At 55.4% G+C, this 24,847-nt stretch overlaps 1 protein-coding gene and 2 long non-coding RNA genes across 3 annotated transcripts in view; 1 reads left to right on the forward strand and 2 right to left on the reverse strand.

The window, feature by feature from the left end:
- SAMM50 (SAMM50 sorting and assembly machinery component) overlaps positions 1-12,360 on the forward strand; it is a 34,182-nt gene extending 21,822 nt beyond the window's left edge. The window contains exons 13-15 of the mRNA XM_047866162.1: positions 4,427-4,573; positions 5,246-5,387; positions 12,176-12,360. Of these exons, the coding sequence (XP_047722118.1) occupies positions 4,427-4,573; positions 5,246-5,387; positions 12,176-12,221 (335 nt within the window). The 3' untranslated portion in view covers positions 12,222-12,360. The remainder of the gene's footprint in view (positions 1-4,426; positions 4,574-5,245; positions 5,388-12,175) is intronic.
- LOC125170051 (uncharacterized) lies at positions 75-9,797 on the reverse strand. The gene is made up of 4 exons (XR_007153875.1): positions 9,704-9,797; positions 3,592-3,802; positions 279-422; positions 75-186 (listed from the first exon to the last, which is right to left on the reverse strand). It is a non-coding gene; the product is annotated as an uncharacterized LOC125170051 (long non-coding RNA).
- Positions 12,361-16,814: 4,454 nt separating the features above from the next.
- LOC125170402 (uncharacterized) lies at positions 16,815-18,228 on the reverse strand. Its single transcript, XR_007154015.1, has 2 exons — positions 18,015-18,228; positions 16,815-16,953 (listed from the first exon to the last, which is right to left on the reverse strand). It is a non-coding gene; the product is annotated as an uncharacterized LOC125170402 (long non-coding RNA).
- Between the last annotated feature and the right edge of the window lie 6,619 nt (positions 18,229-24,847).

Consider the following 24,847-nt stretch of genomic DNA (forward strand, 5'->3'; position numbering starts at 1 on the left):
GTGCGTGCCAGACCCTTGAACGAAGCGGGCCACCCCCCTCCCCCACGCAGGTGATCTGAGCATAATTTTGGACTTCCCGAAGACTCCACGACGAATGGCCTACCGGAGGCCTCACTGGTAACAGTCAGTCGTCACTTACTCTGTAGGTCGTGTGTCTCATGTACTCTATCCTCACACTAAAGGAAGCTGCAGAAAAGAGAGGGCTGTGAAGGAAATCGTGAGGAGGAGGAAACACTTTTACAAAACTGTACCCAGCGAACATTTGTGTGTAAGCGCACCTGCGCGGCCCGCAGCGTGTCGTTCAGGGGTCAGCTCTGTTCCGGTTCCCACAGCATCACACGCTCCTGTTTCCCCACGGCGCAATTCACACCTAACACGGCGCATATCCCACGGCAGGCACAGGCAGGTAATTGTTGAGGGAACTGCGGAAAAATGAGAAAATCTAAGGAAAAAACGCTCCGCGCCGACGCGTGGTCCCGCTCCCCAGCGATGATACGCGTGAGCGTTCGTCGTCTGCACAAGCACCCCTTCGCGCCGGTGTTCTGGTCCGTCCGCCCGCCGCGTTCCAACCTGCTCCCCCCACCGCCCTCAGGAGCGCGTACGAGGAAGAGTTTTACGGGAACGAGGACTGCGTCGTTTTTAATAACCTTCGTCTTTTTTTGTTCGTCTTACTAAACATACCGTAACTTTTCTAAATGAGTAGATTTTGTTTTGGGGAACAGTTTGAGGTTCACAGAAAAGTTGGGCAGAAAGCACAGAGAGTTTCCACGTCCGTCCCCTAGCGTCCTCGATGACCGGCGTCTCGCGTTAGTTTTCAAGTCATCTCCGCGTCCAACGTGGGGCTTGAACTCACAACCCCGAGGTCGAGTTGCCGTCGTAAGGCAGTACTGACGCATTCTCACTAAATCCCCCGTCCGCATTCGGGCTCCCGCTGTGTGCTGTGGCGTTCCGTGGGTTCTGGCACGCAGCCACGGTTACGGCGCCCTCCAGGGTTCCACCCTCCCCCGCCCCATGCCTGACAACCCCCGAGCCGCCTCCTGTCTCCACGGTTCGGCCTTTTCCAGAGGCTCGCGTAGTTGGAATCCTGCAGTACGCGCCCCTTTCACACCGGCCTCCCCGAGTTCCTCCAGGTCTCTTACGGCGCGTTTGCTCGTGCCCTTCTGCCGAGCGGCGTTCCTCGCGTGTCTGCGCCGTCTCCGTTCGCGGGCAGGTTTTGTCTGGACATAAAACCACAGCTGTCGACTGACCTGGGGAAATAGCAGTTCAAGCGGTTGCTGGGTTGGAGGAGAAAAGTGTGTTGCCTTCGTACGAGATTGCCAGACCGTCTTCCAAGATGGCACGGCCTTTGCACTCCCGCGAGCGGTGGGTCGGGGAGACAAAACCCTGGTCGGTTTTCACGGCCGCGCATCTCATCGTGTTGCCATACTCTCATCTGCCCGGACCACATCCCAAGCGTTGGACACTCAGGCCTTCTTTTTCCGCACGATCAGGAAACAGTGTATCCGTGAATAAGCTGAGTCTCTGTGCTCCTGTCTAAGTTTTACTCTGTGATGTGAAGTTGTAGGTGTGGAATTGCTAGGTCAAGGATTTTGAATGTTTTAAAGCTTTGCGTTGCTCTCTGGAAAGCCTGTTTCAGCCATACTTGTGCCGCAGCGTGTGAGAATTCCTGTTTTCTAGAACCCTCTCCGACATTGACACTCTATCCGAGGTATTTCCGCACGTTACTAAAAACATGGAAAACATCCTTTAAACGGATGTGTGCTATTCCGTTACAAAGTCTTGGGCCCTGATTTTCTGAACTGTTCTTTCAGTATCTTTGTTGTCTCCGTTCTGTAGTGTGACAAATAATGGCTGCGCTGTGCATAAATTTTTGGACAAAGCATACATTTCTTGTCACTTGTTTTTAGAGTAGTTATTTAATGTGTCATTTTTTTTTAAAGAGAAGTAACACATCAGGGGTAGTGTTATCCTTTTCATTACAAGGAAGTATTATATAGTGACTCTATGGAAGTTTAGGAGTTTATCATGTGCCTGAAAATTAAAACACAATGACAGTCCACATGGTTCCCAATCAGCTAGGCCCTTGGGAAGAGTCTATGGGCAGGAACGTAAATTGTATAACTTTTAGTGAAAGTAGTTTGATATTTCATAGTCCGTATCAAGAGCCTAAAATGTGCGAGGACTGTTAATAACAGCTCCGGACTGAGAACTAGAAACCAAATGCCCGTCGACCCTGGAGTGGGCGAGCAATAGCGGTATCTTCACCCTGTGGACTACGACCCAGCGAGGAGGCCGAGTGAGCAAGAGCCCCTGGCCGAATACGCAGGGATGAGCCTCAGAAATGTGCAAAATCAACAACAGCAAAGCCAGGCCCAGGGGAGGCGTCAGATGGGATTCAATCCACGTAAAGTCTAGAGACAGGCTGGAGTGATCTGTGCCTCGGACAGCAGGCGAGTGGTCAGCAAGGAGAGCGGAGCCTTCTGAGGGCTGCGCACGCCTGTTTCTCAGTCTGGGCGTGTTCCCCGTGGGGAAACTGACCGAGGTGTGTGCTTAGGACGTGCGTACTTTGCTGTGTGCATACTATACTGCGAGACAAGGGTTTAAATGTGCGTGCAGGGGACTCCACGGGTTAGTGTCCACCTGTGTCCAGAAGTTAGACACCAGTATGACAGTAGACAAGTGTGGTACACAAGTGATTATTCAGGCATTGAAATCACGTTTCCAACTATGAAACCAGCTTTTTAAAAGCAGGACTAAACTATACGTGTATGTGTGTGATGACTCACATTTCATTTTCTGAAGGATTCATCACACTTCACTGGGTGAAAGACACCAGCATGTTAGCTGATTGAGTGTTTTAATAGTAGAGATGAAAAGACAGGGGCACCCGGGTGGCTCAGTCGGTTGAGCGTCCGACTTCGGCTCAGGTCGTGATCTTGCGGTTTGTGAGTTCGAGCCCCACGTCGGGCTCACTGCTGTCAGCTTGCCAGTCAGGGCAGAGTCCGCTTCTATCCTCTGTCCCCCCCTCTCTGCCCCTCCCCTGCTTACGTTCTCTCAAAAATAAATACGCATTAGAAAAAAGAAAAGGTATTTCCCTAGACTTACCAGATTTTCTGCAATGAGTGTATTACTTTCATGACCAGAATAAAATAGGTTGTTTAAAAGGTGGGCAGTTACTGGGAACTGGCGAACAAACACAGCTGACCTCCTGTTACTGGTCATTTTTTTCCCTCTGGAAGGTCGGTCCTAGAACAGGGACTGAGGAGACGGCTGGTCTTTGGATGAACAAGCAGGTTGTTCCTTGAGGTTAATCTTGGAGACACCACAGTTTTCTTTTTCATGATTCCGTCATTTTGTATTAAAGAGTACTGAGCAAGACGCTCTACAAATAGTGTCTTGCAACAAAGTATAAACATTCAGGGTTATTTTTGTTTTCTTGTTGCTTTAACATCATGGTCATTTATAGTTAAAAAGGACTGGATGGGAGCATTTTTTAGAAATAATACATTTATGTGTCAGTGGATAGCCTTCAATTTTGGCCAAAGTAACCTCGGTCAAAAAGAAGCAAGCAAACCGTAGGCGGCTACGAACCGTCAGCCATGGGCCCCTGCCCTGCGCATGTGGAGCCGGGCCCGCTGCTTCCCCATGCCGCGGGCCGTGGGCGTGCTGGGCCTTCTGATGACGAGCACGGACGGCCGTTCCCGACACCGCAGACCCCGTCCTGCGTGCTGGCCCGTGTTGTGCTCTCGAACTTGTGGCAGAGGAATCCACTTCCTTTGCCGGGCGGCCGCGATCCGGTAACCTAGCAGTCGTGGAAAAGGCGATTTCCATGAGCTCTCTCGCCTCACCCCACGTACTCTACAGATAGGATACATTTCTCATGTCATCCTTTTCTAAACGACACTAGCATCGTTCTTCCAGTCCAAGCTTATAAAATAAACCAGGCGAGAAAGAAATGCACCAGGTGAGGCCAGCATGGAGCCCCTGGATGGCTCAGTGAGTTGAGCGTCCCGACTCCTGATTTCGGCTCGGGACGTGGTCTCACGGTTTGTGGGATCAAGCCCCGCGTCAGGCTCTGCACCGACAGGTGCCGGCAGGGAGGCTGCTTGGGATTCCCACTCTCCCTCCCTCTCCCTCCCTCTCCCTCCCTCTCTGCCCCTCCCCCGCTCTCGAGTGCACTCACTCTCTCAAAGTAAAGAAATAAACTTTAAAAAGAGGAAAATAAAAGAAACAAAGTGAGGTGGCCAGCACGGGGACTTGGCGAACTTGCGCAGTGTGTGGCCTGCACCCACACATACTGCACACACCCACACACACACACACACACACACACACACACACACCCCTCGCTTGTACAGCTTGCGGGGCTTCAATGTGATTCTGCACGCGTGAGCCTTTGTTTTCTCTGCACCTGTTCCTTGACTAGGAGACTACCTGGGCGGAGAAGCGTACTGGGCCGGCGGCCTGCACCTGTACACCCCCTTGCCTTTCCGACCAGGCCAGGGCGGCTTCGGAGAACTCTTCCGAACACACTTCTTCCTCAACGCGGGGAATCTCTGCAATCTCAACTACGGTAAGGCCTGGGGGGCTCGCAGACCGCCGCGGCATCGTGGACTTTGTGTTTAAAGCACGGTGCGCATGGCCTCTGTGTTAGATTTCATAGTCTTTACGTTTAGAGACGGCCTCGCCTTACAAAAACTCCTTACGACGCCTGACGTGGTGCTGAGAATAAAATTGGTGAATGGAACACAGGTGACAAATCGTCATCACATGCTGTCCTGCAAAAATCTGTTTACACATTCACTCAGCAGACATTTCTGGAGCACCTGCTCTGTGCTGGTCATTACGGCCACAGAGCTGAGCTGGGTTTGCTTCCTCCTCACGGGGCTCGGGGCGGAGGAGACTGAGGGCCAGCGCATCCGGTTAGGGGGCTGTGAAGAGGTGTCTGGAGAGCTTCCTGGAAGACAAGGCCCTCAGACGGAGGCGTGGAGCAGGAGGTGTGCTGCTGGTCGCGGGCTGGGGAAATGCCCTTTCAGGCCGAGGGGACAGTATGTGCTGGGCCCGGAGAACTGCTTCCGGGGCAGTGAGAGGAAGTATGCTCCCAAGCCCTCTCTTGATTTCAGTCCTAGACCCACTTCATGTGTTCTCCTTGAATAGCTAGGCCACATGGCAGGGAAGAGAGCCAGGGCCTGTCTGAGGACAGCTCACGTGAGGTCACATCCTCTTTCCTCTTTCCTCTTTCCAGGGGAGGGCCCCAAGGCTCACATTCGTAAGCTGGCTGAGTGCATCCGCTGGTCCTACGGTGCCGGGATCGTCCTCAGGCTCGGCAACATCGCCCGGCTGGAACTTAATTATTGTGTCCCCATGGGCGTGCAGAAGGGGGACAGGTAAGTGCTCACAGTTCTTCCCCTCGGTTACGTTGTTGTACCGGCTAGTCATCTTGTTTTGGTTTGCACCTGGTTAATCATTTTGTCCGTGGCCTTTAAGAGTCAAGATTTTTAGTAGAAAATTGCTGAATAGCTAGCAAAACAATGAAAATAGGGGCGCCTGGGGGCTCAGTCGGTTGGGCGTCTGACTTCGGCTCAGGTCATGATCTCGCGGTCCATGAGTTCGAGCCCCGCGTCGGGCCGTGTGCTGACAGCTCGGAGCCTGGAGCCTGTTTCAGATTCTGTGTCTCTTTCTCTCTCTCTCTCTGCTGTCCCCTGCTCATGCTCGCTCTCTTTTTCTGTCTCTCAAAAATAAATAAACTTTAAAAAAATTAAAAAAAAAAAAAAAGAATGAAAAAATATTTTTCTCCGTGGTGTTTTCCTCCATCCAGTCTGGAGGAAAAATGTGACGTGTTCCCATCCCCCTCCTCACCCTGTTTGCACTCCCTGTTACCAAATGATGAGGGCTCCTCCGTGGGTCCGGGTCTGGCTGGAGGAGTTGAGGAGGCATTATCGATCCTGCTTGTTAAAAATGGAATGAGGTATTTCTGGTGCGTGACTTTGCAGGCCAGGAACTCAGCACTGGAATGGACAAGGCTTTGCTCCTGGCCACAGGGGACTCGTTCTCCAGAGCCTTCTCTTGGGAGCAGAGCAACCCGCCATCTTGGCCTTTCTCCACCAGCCCCCTTACTAAGCAAGATTTGTTCAATATTACGTGGTTGCATGTGGCCTGAGGTCATTTATGGTTACACAGATCAATTCCATTTCTTGGTTTATATGGTATCCACCATATACGTTGTAAGAAGGCCAGAAGTATCGTCCTGGTCTGCGTTACATCAGGCTGCTTCGACGGAATGTCACAGACGGTAGGGCTTAAACAGCAGACACTTACATCTTGCGCTTCTGGAGGCTGGGAAGCCCAAGAGCAGGGTACTGGCCACTTCCGTTCCCAGTGAGAGCCCTCTTCCTGGCCAGTAGACGGACGTCTTCTTTCTGTGTCCTCACATGGCAGAGAGAGCACACCAGCCCTGTGAGGCCTCTTCTTATACAGACACTAATCCCACTGTGGGGACCCCTCCTTCATTACCTCATCTAAACCCAGTTACCCCCCAGAGACCTTCCCTCCAGATACCATCTCACGGTTGGGGCTTTAACATAGGAACTTGGGGGGGACATAAACATTCTGCCCGTAACGGTGTTTATACTGTCTCTTGTCATTTTCATGTTGATACTTCAGTGTCGTAGGCTGTGTTTTTCTCTTCTCTGTGTTCCTTCTGCACTTACGTGGCCACCGAGTGGCGGTGCTGTCTGAGTCATAGCCCGAGTCTCAAGCGTGATGTTGGAGATTGTCCTGACTTAAGGAAAGACTACTGGCTTTCCTCCCACTGTCTTCTACTTCGACGTGGTCGGTGGTGGTGCTTTCTAGAGGGTAGCCACGTCGCCAGGTTTTGAGAAAGGACTCCTTCTCAGGGCGCCTGGGCCGCTCAGCTGGTTTGAGCGTCCCGAGTTTTGACCTCAGCTCAGGTCTCAATCTTCTGGTTCGTGAGATCGAGCCCCGCATCGGGCTCTGTGCTGACAGTACGGAGCCTGCTTGGGATTCTCTCCTCTCCCTCTGTCTCTGCCCCTCCCCCGTTCACATGCTCTCAAAATAAATTAAAAAAAAGAAAAAAACATAAAAAAAGAAAGCACTAGCTGTTAGGTGCAGTTCAGGATCTGTTGTCCGGGTCCCATGCGGTTATCTGCTCCTCAGGCTCTAACAGGGAGGTGATTCTGGCTGCAGGGCCGCCCTGGCTCCCAGTGACGTTAGCACCCTTCCTTCCGGTGCCCCCCGCAGACAGCAGCCGCCCAGATGACTCACCTCCACCCCGTGTTTGTGCGGGAGCCCCGCTGTCCAGGCTCGGTGGTTCTGTGGCTGTGTGACCCAGGGTGAGGGACTTAGCCTCTCTGGTCTCAGTTTTCCTGCCCAGAGAATGGGCGCTGGTGACCTTGCCCGGATGAATGAATGTGCGGGAGGCACTTGGAGCAGTGCTCAGCGTGCTGTGAGTAAATGCTGGTTATCGCTCACGTTGGGCCTCGTGGACTCGCTGTGGCCCTTTGCACGCAGGAAGCAAAGCGTGTTCCCTTCAGAGACCTCTTCCTTCCGCCTACGCACTGGCCGCCCCCTGGCCGTGTCTGAGGTGCTGTGGATGGGATTTGGTTTCCCGATTTCAGAGATAATGAAATGTGAAAACGGGAATTTTTCTCCTAGAGCAAGGTTTTCACGTTCGGTAACTTTCTAGCAGCTTCCATACCCTTACAGTCTCGGGTAAATGAGCCTAGTCTTACAGGCTGCTTTCTGCAAAGCCTTCTTCCCACCACAGGTACGAATGTGGGTCTCCCTGGCTTAACCACCAGGCGCTAACTGGGAGCACCAGCCGTGCAGGTGTCGAGGCCACGCCAACACCAGGATGAGGTCAGATGTGGGTGCTAAGGCCCCCTGAGCCCGCGCTTCTCAAAGTGTCATGTGCCTCTGTCTGGGGTGGCCCTGACACTGCATCCCTGACGCGCTCTCTTGGTGTGGCTGTTGCTTGCGGACCGGCCGCGCCGAGGGAGACCCACTCTGTGTCTTCCGAGAGCCACGAGAACGTTTGCGGAGGGAAGGCGATCATTCGTGTTTATTGAACGCTTACCTTGCACGAGATGCCGCGCGAAGCCCCTGGTTTTGTTATAGAAGCCTCTCGACAGCTCTGTGCAGAGGAGGGTGTTAGCCCTGCTGACAGGTGAGGACGGCCAGCCTCGGCGGGGCCAGCAGTGGGTCCGCGGCAGAAGCGGGGGCCAGAACTTGTGTCTTTTCCTCTGCACCAAAACCACGTGAGCATGGACTGCCCCCCACCCCCCCAGTCCTCTGAGAGACCAGGTGTGGTCTCATCCCCACACTGGCTTTTCTGCACCTCGAGTATTTTTTTTTAATGTTTATTTATTTTTGAGAGAGAGAGAGAGAGAGAGCGCGCAAGCAGGGGAGGGGCGGAGAGAGAGGGAGACAGGATCCAAAGCAGGCTCCAGCCTCTGACCTGTCAGCACAGAGCCCAATGCCGGGCTCGAACCCACGAACCGTGAGATGATGACCTGAACCGAAGTTGGACGCTTAACCGACTGAACCACCCAGGCGCCCCTCTGCACCTCGTGTACTAATCATGGAAGGAGAAAAATCACCTCTTCCTCACTCCTCTTCTTGGAAGATCTCCTTATTCAAACTCAAATTCTGTAGTTTCTCATTTCAGAGATTATATAGCTTGTTTCCATGACACTCAGTGTGTGTTAATTGTGCTGATGTTAGTGTGAATTATGTAAGTGCATACATTCTAACTGCTTTGTATTAGAAAGAAGTGCACGTGGGCTTTGAGCTGTAGCTACACCATCTGTGTAACCAAGTGACCATCGGCCGCCAAGAACTGACTGCTCCTCTCTCGGCCAGTTTTGAGATGGCAGGAGATGTGTGGCCTCTTGGCGGGCCCTGCCTTGTCTCACCCCGGCCTCCTCGCGACTTGGGACCAGTGCCTGGGGCCTCCTGTCCTTCAGCTCAGCCCTCCCGCTGCCGTTCAAGGCCACTGGATGTCGCTGTGCTCCCAGGATCCGTAACCCGGCTCTGGAGCCGCCCCCAGGCTTTCCTCCACTCACAGAATCTTCACCGAGAATGTTTCCGCTCACCTTTCAGCTTTGCCTCTCTCTGAGTCGGAAAATCTGTTTCAGACACAAATATCAAGTGTGGTTTCTTCTGGGAGGAAGAGGCATGCTGTGCATATGGTATTTAAAGACCCAAACATGAGGAAACCGCCGTCCCCGCCCGGCTCTGCTCTGTGGCCCCCGATCGTGGCTCTGCTCTGTGGCCCCCGATCGTGGCTCTGCTCTGTGGCCCCCGATTGTGGTGGTCGCAGCAGGTGCTGCAGTGTCCCCTACGCAGGCTCAGCCTGGCACCCGGGGACGTGGGACCCGCTTTTACCCCACGTGTGGCTTTGTTGTGACGTTTTATCCAGCTGGGCGTTTTGTGAAGCTTGAGTGATATCATCACAGTTTAATCTTCGTTTCTGAAGTTAGGCAGTCTCAGGACAGGGATGGCGTGTGTGTGTGTGTGTGTGTGAATCACCTGTAGGTTTCCCCCCACTCTTCACGCAGACTCTATAATTAGCATTTCAGGCCTTTACACAAACGGAAACGGCTTAGAAATGTTGGCTGCGTTTCATACCGGGGGGGGGGGGGGGGGGGGGACACGGTGACAGGCACACTTGTCTGAGACCTACCTGTGTTCTGTGGCTCCGGTCTCCCTGAGTGCGGCCCCCAGAGACTTGGGGATGAACATGGGGGGGCTCCTGAGACAGACATGCACCGCGAGGAGGAGGAAGAGGAGGAAGAGGCTCCTCCCACCTGGGGAGGGTGTCCGAGGGCTTCCTGGGGGAGGTGGTTTCCGGGATGAAGCTTTCTGACACAGACAGCTGGGGACTCGCAGGGGAGGGCGCTCCAGACCTCAGAGCAGCCCGAGCCCAGGTGTGCAAGCGCAAAGTGCCAGGGGCACCAGGACTGTCCTCGTGTAGGCGCGGGAGGGAGGTTCGGGCAGCCCTTGGGCCCGGTCGCTCTAGTCTCACATCCTCTCTCTCCGTTTCACTTTGGGCGCACACGCGAGGGCTTCGAGTTCCGGCCCTCATGTGCCTGGTTCGCCACCACCTTCCCCGTGTCTCGGCTGGCACCTGGTGTTCCCGTGTCCCTGGGGTCTGTGCCTGTCCCCCGGCGTGACCTTCATTGAGACCCCGTGGCGGCCCTCACGGTGCTGAGTTGGAGGCGGGCAGGGTGCAGGCAGGGTCGTCGTCTACGGTGGCACTGGAGGGCACGCGGCCAGGCCCGTTCGCAACCCCGGGGTGGGAAGGGGCCCTGGGGAGATTTGGAGGACCTCCTTCTGAGGTGGACATGCGACGGGAAGGTACGTGTGGCCTCTTGTAACCCTGCGACGCTGTTGTGTTCGTGGGGGGAGGTTTTCTCTGTTGTGCCAGGACGGGCTCCAAACGCGGTTCGAGTGAACGAGCCTTTGCTTGTGCCCGAAAGCCGGGGCTCGACGGACTTGTAGCTTATTTTCAGGCGTCTGTCTGAGGAGTGAGTGCAGGCAGGGACGGCTTTCATGGACCCCAGGGTGTAAAATACAAAACAGATCACTTAGGTTCGAGCAGAACTAACTCATAAACGCAGCCCTGGTTGGGGCTGTAGATCTTCGCGTTTCTAAGGACATCGGTGCGGTTTACCGTAGACCACAGGGGCCCCCGTCCCTTCTGGCTGGAGCACCCCTGCGAATGCAGTTGGCCCGCGAGCAGGGGTGCCGCAGGGGCCCCAGCGATGGCGACGGGCCCGCCTCGAGCCTCTCACGGGCTGGGTGTCCTGTTCCCTCACTCGCAGGTTGAAGAAGAGAAACTTCCTGCTGGTTTTCACACGCCATAAACCCCGAGGCTGGGCAAGGGCACAGGTGTTACGACGATAAAAATGCCAACTTTTCCTCAGAACAGAGGAGCCACCCTCGTTGCCCATCTTCTGGGAATTGTCCGCAGCTTGCGAAAACGCCGTGTCCCGCGAATGCACTTGTCAGCGGCCATTTGGGCTCAGAAAACTGTTTTTCCTCGAAGATTCCGCTTCCTGGCGTTGACGTCCCCGGGCCAGGCCCGCAGCGGGGGTCCAGCCCCTGGGCACGGCCTCCAGGTGGGCAGTGCCGCGGGCCGGCTCGGCTCTGCCCTCCGCACCACGACCAGCCCTGCGCCAGCTTGGGGTCCGCCGCACGGGTGCCGGGTCTCCTCCCCCGGGTGTGGCCGGGCCGCGACCCTGCCTTTGCGCAGACAGGAGGCCCCATGGCTCGGGCCCTCTGGGCTCAGGCAGCGCGGCCCGCAGGTGCCCTTGTCTCTGGGCACGGGGTCCCGCTCTCCTCCTGCTGCGACTGGGGCCTCGCGCATCCTGTCGCTTATCTGAAAATGGGCCCCGCGGTCTGCCGGCCGCCCGTGGAGTAAAACCCACGGAATAAAACCTGTGGAGTGTCAGCCTGTCGTCAGCATTGTCGCCAGGGCGACTCCTTTGCACCCGTCCTTCTCCTGGGTCAGGAGCAGGTTCTCCCTGTGGGGCTGGGATGCTGCCGCGGCCGTTGGCGGCCCCCGGAATCCTTCTAGAGCCCGGGCGGCCCAAATTCCGCCGGCTTCCCATCCCCCTCATTTCTCCTGCACCGTCTCCCTCCGCCAGCCTCCCCGCTCTGCCTCCCCCTGGCCTCCCCGACCCCAATGAGGGCTGTGTTTGTGCCCGCCTTCCCCAGCCACCTCTGTGGCTTCCAGGCGGGCCACCTCTCTTGTCACCGCTCTGCTCCGCATAGCCAGCCTCTCACAACTCGCTGCTTGCCCGGCAGCCTTAGAAATAAACCCAAAGCTGTTGTTTTTCCCTCAGGGGTTTTCTTACTGTAAACATTTCTCTTCTAGGTCCTTCTTTGCTTTTTGCCTCTTGGGGCAGGACTGGAGGACATGAAGGGCACGAAGGAGGGATCTGTGCCTGCTCATCTTAACCATCTGTTTGTCCTCCAAAGGCTGGTTCTTAAGCCAGCAGAGGAGGAAGCCGCAGGGCTGGGGGGTGGGGCCCCCAGGAGAGGGGCCAGTCCGCCGATGGTTCTGGAAGGCCGGTGCCCGTTTGTGGTCTCGTGATGCCGGGGGCGTGGGCAGAGCAGCCACGGGTTGACTTTCTGCCCTTTGCTTTTTTAGGATATGCGACGGTGTGCAGTTTGGTGCCGGGATCAGGTTCCTGTAAGCTGACCGCGTCCTCTAGACCCCGCAGGAGAAGCCCTGGGACTCGGTGGCAGTGAGTCACTTTCCGAGCAGACGCGTCGGGCCACTCTTTGCCATCCTTGTGGGAAAGCACGTCAATAAATTTTAAAGACGGATACTCAGCGGCATCGTGGACGTGATTTGCTTTCCCAACCTCTGTGTCCCACGCTGGCTTTTCCCAAGGACCACGTGGAGGGGACGGGGCATTTAAAATGGCCACGTGTTCTTCCACGGGGACCGCCCCCACGGAAGGTCCCGTCAGACAGCCTCCCGACTGCTTTCCCTCGCAGGCTCCCCGAGCCTCCGTGTCTGGTTCCCTCATACCGGAAAGTACTGGGCAGAGCCCCAGGGACGCCCGGGCTGCTGGCGGAGGGCGTGTGGGTGGGGTGCGGGCGATGCCGAGGGGGGACCGCTCTGGTGGCCGCTGCAGTCACAGCTCTGGGTGTCGGAGCCCTTTAAGCGCATGTGGGTGGCGTGGAAGAATCACGTGGAACGCTGGGGACACCGAGGCAGAGGGGGAAAACGTGTTCTTTAGGGGTAATAGTGTTAGTAAGACAAGTCTACCAGCTCCCGGAGCTGCTCTAACGAGTTACCGCAAACACAGCACAGTCACTGGAGGTCGGAATTCCTGAATGGGCCTTATGAGACCAGTGTTAGCCTGACTGCGCTCCTTCTGGAGGCTCCAGGGGAGAGTCCGCTTCCTGGCCTTCTGGCCTCCTCGGCTGATGGCCGTGTCGTGTGTTTTCAAAGCTCACCACCCAGCATCTGCCCGTGTCCCTCTGCTGCTTGCCTTCTGGTGCTTTCTCAGACCCTCGTGAGCACGTGGGGCCCCTCTGGACAGCCCGGCTGCTCTCTTCACGTAAGATCAGCCAGCTCGGGTCTGTCTGTGACCTGAATTCCCCCTGGCCGTGTTCTGGGACAGTCACAGGTTCCCGGGATGAGAACACAGGCATCTTTGGGGGCCCTTATTCTTCTGAACACACCTCGTATCTGTCAAAGTCACATTTCCAAGATATACATAGTTGGCCACGTGAAAAAAAAAAGTGTTTTTGAAAGTTAAACCTCTCTGAATTCTCCCTGTGGAAGAAATGTCGGGGCTGGAGACAGTGCCCGGTAGCATTTTACTCTCTCTCGCAGCTGGGGCTGAGTTCCTTCACTTCCAGGCCTCCCTGTGATTTGTTTGTGTCTTTGCCCAGTGAGCTTGGCTGTCGGGAGCAGCTTGGGACCACGGCCCTCGAGCCCACCAAGCACGGTCTCCCCTCCCCCCGCCCTGCCATTGCCCGTGTGGCCTACAGGGATGGTGCAGAGAAGATGTAAGAAGCAAACAGTGGGACCGTTCCGATTAGTTGGGAACATGGGGAAATACACGTTTTCCCCTGAGTTGCTTTATCATTTACAGTCTCCCATTTATGCCTTTGGCAAAGTAAGAGGCCCTTGTGACAACACTGCCACGTTCAGACCGTAAATTAAGAACAGAAAGACCCGAGTATTTCTCTCAGACACCGTGACCTTTGAGGACCCGTCTACTACGCCACCGGAGAACTGGAAGGAGGAGTCATTTTTGAAAGGGTACGTGTCTCATCAAGCCCTGCCCGGGTCACTGGCACCAGCTCCTTCATTAAAGCGCACCCACCGGGTCCAGCCGCCCCAGTGCACTCCGGGCGCGTGCCATTTGCCGACGAGTGGCCCGGCGGCCGCTTGGCAAGCAGATGTGAAAACGGCGGCGGGTGGAAGTCAGACATCCGCGCGTTCTCAGGCGGAATCGGGTGGGCAGACTGGAGCCGCACTTCACACGGCGCTCCCCGTGGAAGACCAGAAGCCAGGCGAGTTTCGTCGTGGAAAGTAGTCTCCCATCACTGCTGTCTGAGGGCATCACATGTGAGGGGAAGGAAACCCGAAGAGCTAACCAATCCCTCCGCAGAGTACCACCCGGCCTCCGTGAATCTTCGCACCCCCAGTGTACTCCCTCCATTTTTCTGTAAGTCCCTGCGTGTTCGGGGCTGGAAGAGAGCTGGATGTTTGTTTCCTTAACCGCCGGCTCCAGGCTGCGGCCAGTGGGCCACGAAGGCCGCTTCTCTGTTCTGACCGGGACGCCGCCCCGTCCCGCGCTGGGCCGCTCAGCTGTCGCTCGTAACGAGGAGACGAAATCAGTGAGCCCGTTCTCCCTGGGAGGCAAGCCCCTCGTGACGGCTGGCGTCCTCTGTCACCGCGGACGTGTGGTCTCTGCACCACTCGGGTGACCTTTCCACGCAGCTTCAGCAGCAGCGTGCTCACCCAGCGGTGCCCGTCACGTCTGCCGGTCCGATGACCCAGCCGGGAGCAAGTGCCACAGTTACCGGAACAGGGGACGGTCCAGTCGGCCACACCGAGACGATCTGCCCCTGGCGTTACCGGGTCACCTTCCCCCCGTGCCGCCTCCTACAGGGGCCCTGCCCTCCCCATACGTGCATCTCCCTAAGCTAGGCATCCTCTTTCTTTGTGGATTTCCTTTTTCTTTTTGAAGACCAGATAAACAAACCTTTGGGACAGTTAGATGTGTTCAGGCACACCGTATGGGTAAAGATCTGCAAGGGAGAGAATGCCTCAGTCTAGAGAACCAGAACCAGAGAACTGCACTTTAAGGCAAGTGTTTAAGCTCCGGCATCTGCACTCAAAATTCAGATCTCTAGCTTCTCGTGAAAAACTGGGTCTGACGACGAGAAGCCTTCCTTCCGAGAGCAGCAGAGGGCTGGGGCTGGGAGGTGGTGTTCCTGTAGCCTGCGGCTGCCCCGCTGGCTTCTCCTCTGCGCTTCCTGCCTTTGGCCCGTCAGAAGGGGCAGCATGTTTGGGGAGGAGGCAAGTTTCCGGGGGAAACTGTCAGGGTGGAACAGCCCTGGGTCGGGAGCCTGGCTCTCGCCCTGTGGGCTGTTCACCGAATCCCCATCTGGCCTCCGGGCCTTGGGTTGTCTTCTGTCAAGGAGAGGATTTTGGTTTGGCACCTTTCGGCGATGGCTTGCACGGCCCTGGATGGCTGCCTGCCGCCTGTGGGTTTTCCAAGGCTTTCTGCCCCCAAAGAAACGCTGGCTGATGCATAACGCTGTTGACTGTTTCGCCTGGTTTTGAACATTCAGTGCAGGGGGTGAGGAGTCGGCACCTGGTTGGGATTCAGACCGGACGCCATCCCCCGGCTCTGCCACTAGCTGGATAAGGCACTTGCGGCACGGGTTAGGACACTCCCAGAAGTCTCTGAGGCTCTCAGTTCCCGTTCCCAAATGGGAGCGTGGCCGATGATCTCCACAGTGTAACCACTTGAAGCTCGCTCCCGGCACCCAGCACGGGAGCCCCGGGAACAGTAAATAGATTCCTTTTTTTTTTTTTTAATCTTTTTACTGATCTTATCAGACGATTGTTAAATATAACAGCAATTCTCAAACGTTTTGGTCTCAGGACCCCTTCACATTGTCAACAATTGTGGAGAACCCCCAAAAAGCTTTGGTTTATTCATGCTAATCCTTACCGTATGGGGTATGAAGACTGAGAAGTAAAAAAAAAAATTTTTTTAAATGTTTATTTATTTTTGAGAGAGAGAGAGAGAGCAAGAGAGAGAGAGATAGAGCAAGGGGAAGGGCAGAGAGACAGGAAGACAGAACCGGAAGCAGGCTCCAGGCTGTGAGCTGTCAGCACAGAGCCCGGTGTGGGACTCAGACTCACGAACCACGAGATCGTGACCTGAGCCGAAGTCAGACACTCAACCGACTGAGCCCCCCGGGCGCCCCAGACCCAGAAAATATGCAGCTCTTGCAAATAGTGGCCCAGTCATGATCGTGTAAGGTAAAAAGATCACGGTTGTTAATGCCATCGCCGATTTCATCAGAACCTTTAAGCTGCCCAAGTCCGTGGGGGCGGGTACAAGTTCCCCCAGAGTCCAGTTTTTGCCCGGAATCTCACATTTTATCACTGACGGTGAATACTTGTCAGTCGCTTTCCTTGAGGCTCACTTCATTTTCAAGGAAACGCCGACCAAATACCCAAGTCTGAATAACCAGTTGGTCACTCCTCCAAGCACAAACGATCGACGCTGCATGACAAGGGTGGCTGGTTCTGTCTGGAGCCCCACCGCGTAGCGTTTTCCTGGAGCAGACGTGCCTCCGTGCGCAAGCTCGCCGCGTGTCGTCACACAGAATGTTAAAGCGGCCGAGATTTAAGGGGATTGGGCATTTCTGCTTCCCTGAGGCCACCGCTCAGCGAGTCTGGCCTCCCGGCTTTGCCCGGCGCGTGCGGGGGAGAGCGCGGTGACCGCGGGAGGCGGGGACTCGGGCACTGGCACTCCCACCTGCCGCACGGTGCAAAGCAGGGAGTACAGATGTCATTGTGAGCCAGATCCCTAAGTAACGCCTTGGTCTTATAACAACGGTTTTGACCTCACAGACCCCGTGAAAGTTTCAGGGGCCCGGGGACCACACGCCGCCGTGAGCCGCTGATCTCTCCTCATCATCTCCCTGCCCTCAGGTTGCTCTTCTGGAGGAACCTGTGTGTAGCAGGAAGGGCATACAAAGGGCCTGGCGCACCAGAGCCCCGGTTGGGGGCGGAGTGGGTATGGGGGGTGGGGGCTGGGGTACAAGGGGTGCAGGAGCGCAGTCTGCATCGGTGCACGTGGCTCTGCCTTGGCTGGTAGATGTGATCCAGAGGACGGCGTTAGCAGGCAGAAAGTGGGGTCTCTTCTGCAATGGTATCGCCTGGAAGTGAGGGAGAGAGGAAATACAACGGCACACACTTGGAATGAAACGGACGCGTCTTACGTTCCCACTTAGTCCCGTTTGGGACGGGAGCTGTGGGACGCCGTCTCAGCACTGCTCTGCTGGGGTCAAACTGGCTGCCCTGGTTTTGAAAATGAACAAGGCTTTGCTAGAGCGGGGCTTACGGTCGTCTCGGACATTGTGCCCCCGCGCCTGGGTTGTGACTTTCCACGTGGCGTTTTTGTGACGAGTAAATCACCAGATTCCTTTGCCAAATCATCAGACGCCTCGTGAGAACAAAGAACGCTCATACAGAAGGAGATGCACCATTATCTTGCTGGGAAAATAAATAGTTTTTGAAGAGAACACATTCTGTGACTTTGGACAAACTGAAAATTACAGCCTCTCTCTCCCGTGTTTTTTTTTTTTTTTTTCTTTCCTCCTTTTCCTTTTCAATCAATTCATGTCTAATGGAGGAAGCATTTCCTACATTTGTCACTAGATAGATGTGCTGGTCAATTAAAATACTCTGACTTCAGACGGTTGAGATAATAGCAAGCCTGGATCCATCCATCACTGTGAAACAGAAGGTGACCTCCCCGTATGGAGTGAGAGACCCAAGTACAATTGCTTCGATCTTATACCCAGAAATTACTGCTCATCTAAGTGTAATTTCCCTGAAATACGAAGCAGGCAGAGGCACTGCTAGAAATATTAGAGCATAATAAAGAGGCTGTGGTATGGCCTTGACTCTGAACACGGAGGGATGGAAACTGACACGCCATCCTCACCGGGAGGAAGTGCTGAGGTCAGCAGGGTGGCGTTTCCCCAGATGTTATAGGTTTCGTAGGATTCCTCGGGCAGCTTTACCCCAGACACGTTTGCTCACCAGGCGCCGAGAGAAAGAACTACCCCGGGGCGGTTTTGGGGGGGGGGGGGGGTCCTGCCTCTCCATCCGGCAGCTTCCGTGCTGCCCCCCCAGGGCCCCTGCCTGTCTGCACGCTGCCTCCTGCCGTCTCCTCCTGGCGGGGAAAGGAAACAGGCCCGTGGTGGAAAAGCACCGTTTGGGAGTCAGAGCCGTCTCGAATTGTCACTCCTGCCACTCCCGTTGTTCGTCTGCTCGTTCGTTCCACACACGCGTGCTAGGGCTGGGCCGGGGCCAGGGGCGAGGGCCAGGGCAGGTGCCTCCAACCCAGACGGATTCGTTCTGGTTCTCGGGAAACACGCGGTCCTTATCAGGGTCTGTGTGGGTGTCACCCTGTCGTCAGAGAAAATAAGTATGTAAGTTTCCCCTTTTTCTGGGCTTGAGTAACGGAAAAAACAAAACGCCAATCAAGCTAGATATTTACGCAGGCGACTTGGTGGCAGAGCCCAAGGCACACAAAAGGGGAAATGCATCAAGTGCCCCTGGCGCCCCCTGCCGGCCGCGGTTCCCCGGGCGCCTGAACGGGTTCCGGTTTGCTGCGGACGCAGACGCGCCTGTAGTGTCCCGGGCGCCCCCTGCCGGCTGCGGTGCCTGGGTGCAGGAGCTGGGTCAGGTTTGCTGCGGGCGGGGCGACCCCCCCCCCGCCCTCCGGCCTGACCTTGCACGAGGCGACGAGGCGGCCCTTCCACGGTCGCCTCCGTTTCCCTGCCGTGAGCCTACGCTGCCCCTGTCTTCTGACTAAGCCAGCAGCAAAAGGGTTAATTCTGAAGTGAATTTTAAGGAAGGTTAGGAACCATTGGTCCAAAAGGATTCTAAAAATAGATGATTGATTTGGAAAGCATCTCGGGGGTGCTGCATCTTGTCCATAACACATTCCCCGGCCGACCCCCTTAGGCGCTTTGAAAATTCTAGAAATCTTTATTTTGCAATAAAGGTGGGGAAAACGCAAGAGCTCTGTGAAAATCAATGATGGTATTTTTTTGAATACACTTTCCATTTTGTAGTTTTAGATTTACAGACAAATTCTGAAAATGGTGCTGAGTTCCCATATACCCCACACCCAGCTTCCAGTATTAATGTCTTACGTTAGTCTGAGTGCATTTTGTTACAATTAACAGACCAATATTCATACATTATTATTAACCAAAGTCTGTACTCGCATTTCCTGTTTCCATCGCACGTCCTGATTTGGCCCAGCAACCCGATCCAGGATCCCACATTACACTGAGTCACCCTGTCTCCTGAGGCCCCTCCTGGCTGTGACAGTTTCCCTGACGTTCCTTGTTTTTGACGACCTTGACGTTTTTGAGGAACTCTGGGCAGGTATTTTGTAGACTGTCTCTCAATTGGACTTGGTGGTGCTTTTCTCCCAAAAACATGAGAACGTCTGTGGAGTTACGGGGTTTGGGGAGGAAGACCGCAGAGGTAAAGTCCCCTTCCCATCATGCTTCAGGGCATGTGCCACCCACACGACCCACCTTCATCACCTGGCTGAGGTGTGTCTGCCAGGCAGGTTTCATAAGAAATATTGGTTTAAAAGGAAAACTCGGGGTCCCCTGGGTGGCTCAGTTGGTTAAGCATCAGACCCTTGACTTTGGCTCAGGCCGTGATCTCATGGTTCGTGGATTTGAGCCCCACGGTGGGCTCCACACTGACAGCTCAGAGTCTGCTTGGGATCCTCTGTGTCCCTTTCTCTCAAAATAAATAAATAAAAAACTAACTACATAAATAAAAAGAAAAGTTGGATGAAATAGGGAAGGTGTATATTTCTGGTGATTTAAGTCCCAATCCCGTCTTTTTTTTTTTTTTTTTAATGTTTATTTTTGAGAGAGAGAGAGAGAGAGAGAGACAGAGAGTAAGCAGGGGAGGGGCAGAGAGAGGGAGACGCAGAATCCGAAGCAGGCTCCAGGCTCCGAGCTGTCAGCACAGACCCCGACGAGGGGCTGGAACCCACGACCCGTGAGATCATGACCTGAGCCAAAGACAGACGCTCCACTGACCGAGCCACCCTGGCGCCCCAAAGTCCAATCCCGTCTTGATGCTCATCCCGAGATGTAAACGTTAAAATCTGGAGTTTGCATTCTTTGCTAATGGAACGGAAATGCAGAGGCAGCCTAGGAAACAAGTGGGATCGATGTGAACTGCAAACAGACCTCAGCAGGTCGGTAAACGCTGGGAATGCAAACAGCCCTTTCACTGACGTGGCTCCAGATTTGACGGCTCCCAAAACAGGGCTGCTGGTGCCTGTGGGAGCCTGGATGGTTCTGGAAGGCCACAGCAATGGGGGCGGAGGTCAGCGGTTCCCCTGCAAGTTCTTGGCTGTTTCATGGGGAGATGAATTAATGCGCCCCTGAAACTGATAAGGTGCAACCAGACACACGGGCAAAAGGCTTGTAGAGGTGCCCGAGTTTGAAATCCAGCGAGGAGTATAAACCTCAACTACCACCGTTAGTGTCCTGGGCCCTGCTGTGGAGTCTCGACCTCCAGTCAAAACAGTTCTCTCAAACGTTCCTTGTGAGTATTTCCAAATGTCATCTTTCCAACCAGTAGCAGAATTAGATCAAGCACTTGAAAAATGTCTTTCTCTCTCCAAGGAGAATGAGTACTCTCACATTAAAATCTGCCATAGGGGTGAAGAATTCGACCCTTAAAAGGGCAAAAGGTTGCCAGGAAGTGTTCTATCATTAATAATTTTTAGCCATTTAAAAATGTAAAAATAACCAGGGCGCCCGGCGGGGGGGCTCAGTCGGTTATGTGTCAGATTCCGGCTCAGGTCATGATCTCGCGGTCTGTGGGTTCGGGCCCCACGTCGGGCTCTGTGCTGAGGGCTCAGAGCCTGGAGCCTGTTTTCGGGTTCTCGGTCTCCCTCTGTCTCTGCCCCTTCTCTGCTCATGTTCTGTCTCTCTCAAGATAATAAATAAACCCTAAAAAATAAAAATAAAAATGCACAAACCATCCTGAGCTCTGGGGCCACACAAAACAGCCACAGGCCACATTTGGCCTTGGGGTGTAGCTCGCGGACCCCTGAGTGGGTGAAACTGGAGACCACAGGCCAGCGCTGGACCCGAGACGTGTGTGGGAATTCTCAGTATCAATGCTGGGTCCACACAGTGCTCTTCAGTCACGCCAACCTACCGCGTGTGTGTGCGTGTGTGATCTGTGTCCAGAACGTAAGCTGTGTAAGGAAAGCACTCAGTTGCTCCCCCGTGTGATACCGCTAGACCAGAAGCCCGTCCGAGGAATGGAAAGACAGACGCCCCCCGGGGGGAGTGGCCAGCCAGGTCTGCGAGGGAGTCAGGCTGAAGTGACCTAGAGCAGGGTCCCCAGGGCAGGAGGGTGCCCGCCAGCCGGGCAAGGTGGGCAGAGAGCCTGGGGGGCTGTGGATGGCTTACTTGGGAGGCTGTGATTGGCGCGGGGCTGACGGGAGGCGACGCTGGGCACTCGGGAGGCAAGACCGTGGGGGCCTCGGGCAGCAGGCCCGGCAGGGATGAGCCATGAAGGCCGGGAGGGCAGTGATGAGCTTGGGTTTTACCCGTTAGGAGATCTTACCTTGATCCAGCTGAGAGACGGGGGTGTGAACGCAGGCTTCCTGCGGGGGTGGGGGGGGCTGGGCGACAGGGACGCGGAGGAGGCCGACCTCACAGGGCTTGGGGTGCGGCCACGGGTGACGCCCCTATCCCTGCCCGGTGGCTGGGTGAATTCACTAAGTATGGCAGTGCCGTCCTCCAAATACGCCTGCTGTCCCTTGGGTGCCCCTCTGCTAACTTGGGGCTGGTTGTGGCTGGACCCCACTCGAGGATGCCTCTGCACGTCACCAGGCCCCGGAGCGAGCGAGGGCCGCACCAGCGGGGCACGGGCGCCCGCCTCCTTGGTACCCACCGCTCAGCCCAGCCTGTCCTGGGTGGCGAACGAGGACCAGATTGGAGGAGGGGTGGGCTTTCGGGGAAGAATCTGCCCGAAGTTTGAGGCGTGGGAGAGTGTCTGGGCCGGAGGCGCAGACTGGAGTCGCACCACAGGGGGGCTCTGAGGCCCGTGGGGATGAATGACAGCACCCAGGGGCGCGGCCCAGGGACAGGAGGCTTCTGGGGGCAAGACCCCGCCAGGACGGGGTGGGTAGAGGAGCCCGTGCTCGGGGAGGGCAGCATGGGCCTCCTAGAGCCTCCCTAACAAAGCACCGCACACCGGGCTCCTGAAACGACAGGCGTTGATCCTGTCCCTGTCTGGAGGCCCCAAGTCCAAACTCAAGGTGTCGGCAGGGCGGAGCTCTCTCCAAAGATTCGGAGAATCCCTCCCCCGCTGCTCTCATCTTCTGTGTCCCCAGGAGCCCTTGGTGCATCCCAGCCCCAGCGTCCACCTCTGTCTCCACGTGGGCTCTCCTGGCCGCATCAGACGAAGACCCACCCATGGCGTGCCTGAACTCCATCACACCTGCCAAGACCCCATTTCCAAATAAGGTCACATTCCTGGGGACGGGGTGGGAGGGGACGGAGGGGGGACTCAGTCTATGTTTCTTGGGGAAACGGTTCAAGCCACGGCCAGCGGTCACCACATCGTAACACGTTGTGGGGTCTGGGCCGTGGTGTCTGGACTGGCTGAGAAAGGCATCAGGAAGGGGGAAGGGAAAGCGGCAGGTGTGGGGGTGGGGTGGGGGTCAGGATGGGAGAGGCCCTTGGCCTGTCCTTTGGAGCCTCGTGTGGTGACTCCACTTCCTTTCCTAAAACGGGGGGCTGGGGGCCACCTGGGTGGCTCAGTCAGTTAGGCATCCAACTCTCAATTTCAGCTCAGGTCATGATCTCACAGTTTGTGAGTTCGAGTCCCACGTCGGGCTCTGCTCTGACAGTGTGGAGGCTGCTTGGGATCCTCTCTCTCTCTCTCTCTCTCTCTCTCTCTCTGCCCCTTCCTGCCTACTCGCTCTCTTTCTCTCTCAAAAATAAATAAACATCAAAGAAATAAAAACAAAACGAGGAACTGGATTTCAAAGGAGACCTTTAGGTGTCGGTGCAGGGGACGTCATGATGACCTTTGTGCCCTTCTCTTGAACAGAGGACGCCTCCTCCCTGTCAGGGGTCAGCACCTCCCTCTCCCACCACCGCCTGGCTCCCCCCCGGGTCTCCTGTTCGCCGAAAGGGTGGGGGAGAGGGGAGATGGCCAGCACACGAGTTTTAGAAAGTAGTTATTTGAAACACGTGGTTGGCTAACACACTGTGAGTGCGGAAATCCCGGGCACAGGCCTGGTCCCTCGGTTGCCACTGTGCCGCCTTCGTGGCGGGTGGGGTGCTGTGCTTTACTTCGAGGCAGCTGACGCTTTAAAGTCGGTCTCCCTGGCCCCATAAACATCAACATTGCTGAGAAGGCAGCTGGCGTCCCTGGCGGGCAACTTCTCACTCCAGAAGCCCAGGGGGGACACTTTGGTCAAAGAGCCTCTCCACTCAAAGTGCGGTGCAGGGGTATGGAGGGCACCTGGGTTGGACGTGCGGGGTCCGGGGCGCAGCCCAGCCCCCCTCCGCCAGGACCTGCGCTTTCCGGAGACGCCAGGTGACCCGCGTGTGCCTTTTAGACCCACCGGGAAGCACGGGGAGGTCCGAACCGGCAGCCTCTGCCTGGAGGCTAGAGCCCGGCTCCCCACCGCACCCCCCCTTGCCCTCCACAGCAGAGCCCCCCTGAACAAGGCTGGTGACAGTGAGGCTTTGTTCCTAGTGTTTCCATGCCACGCCGTCCTCTCTTGTGTCCCTCATCACTAAGGCTGTCACTGGGGCTGAGTGCATGAGGAGCTATAAATAATTTGCATCGATGGAGAAGAGCTTTCCTGCGGGGGTGCAGACGTCCCCATAACCCCAAGTGGCCATGATAGTCTTATGCAGTCATTACTCCCAACCCACTGTCATCAATCATTTGCCTTTTATTTATTCATTCACTCGTTCATAGACTCATTCATTCACTCACTCATTCATTCATTCATACACTCATTCACTCACTCATTCATTCATTCACTCATTCATTCATTCACTCATACACTCATTCATTCATTCATACACTCATTCATTCATTCATTCACTCATACACTCATTCATTCACTCATTCATTCATTCATTCATTCACTCATTCATTCACTCATACACTCATTCATTCGCTCATACACTCATTCATTTGCTCACTCATTCACTCATTCATTCACTCATTCAGCAAACACAGCTCTTGGTGTGTGCCAGGCCCGGATGTGGGGCACAAAGGCACAGATGATGACCGTCTGGCAGGGAGCACAGACAAATCAGCTGGGAGGAAGCCCCGATGGGGTCAGCTGGGTGCTCTGGGGTGGGGGTGGGGGGCTGGAGGCGACTTTGCCTAAGCAAGGGCCATTCCCCCTGTGCCTGCTCTGCAGGTTAGCGGGGGGCCTGTTTGGTGGCTTCCTCCACCACCCCAGGGTCTGTTTCTATTGCCTTCCCCACCTCCGGCCTTCCCCTCCGGGTCCTGGTTGCTGCTGCCTCAATCTTCTTCGGCTCTTTCTTTGCCAAAGGCCGGCCCTCCGGTGAACCCTTTGCTGCCCCTGACACACCCTCTTACTCTCTGTTCTTCCTTCTTTGTCAGCTCTGTTTCCTTGTCTCTCTTTCCTGCTGCCTCTCCTCTGTAGGAAGGGCCGGGTCTCGCCTGCATCCCAGTGCACTACTTTCCAGTTTATTAAAATTGCCTTTAGTTCGCGGGCTTGATTTACTTTGGGTCTTAGACACAGGATGTAAAAAAAAAAAGTTTGGGGGCACCTAGGTGGCTCTGTTGGTTAATCATCTGACTTGGACTCAGGTCATGATCTCGAGGTTCTTGAGTTCGAGCCCCGTGTCAGGCTCTGTGCTGATAGCTCAAAGCCTGGAGCCTGCTTCGGATTCTGTGTCTCCCTCTCCCTCTGCCCCTCCCCTGCTTGCGCGCTGTCTCTCCCTCTCAAAAATAAATAAACATTAACATTTAAAAAAAAATTTT

Source organism: Prionailurus viverrinus, chromosome B4 (assembly GCF_022837055.1).
Source record: "Prionailurus viverrinus isolate Anna chromosome B4, UM_Priviv_1.0, whole genome shotgun sequence".
Taxonomy (NCBI): domain Eukaryota; kingdom Metazoa; phylum Chordata; class Mammalia; order Carnivora; family Felidae; genus Prionailurus; species Prionailurus viverrinus.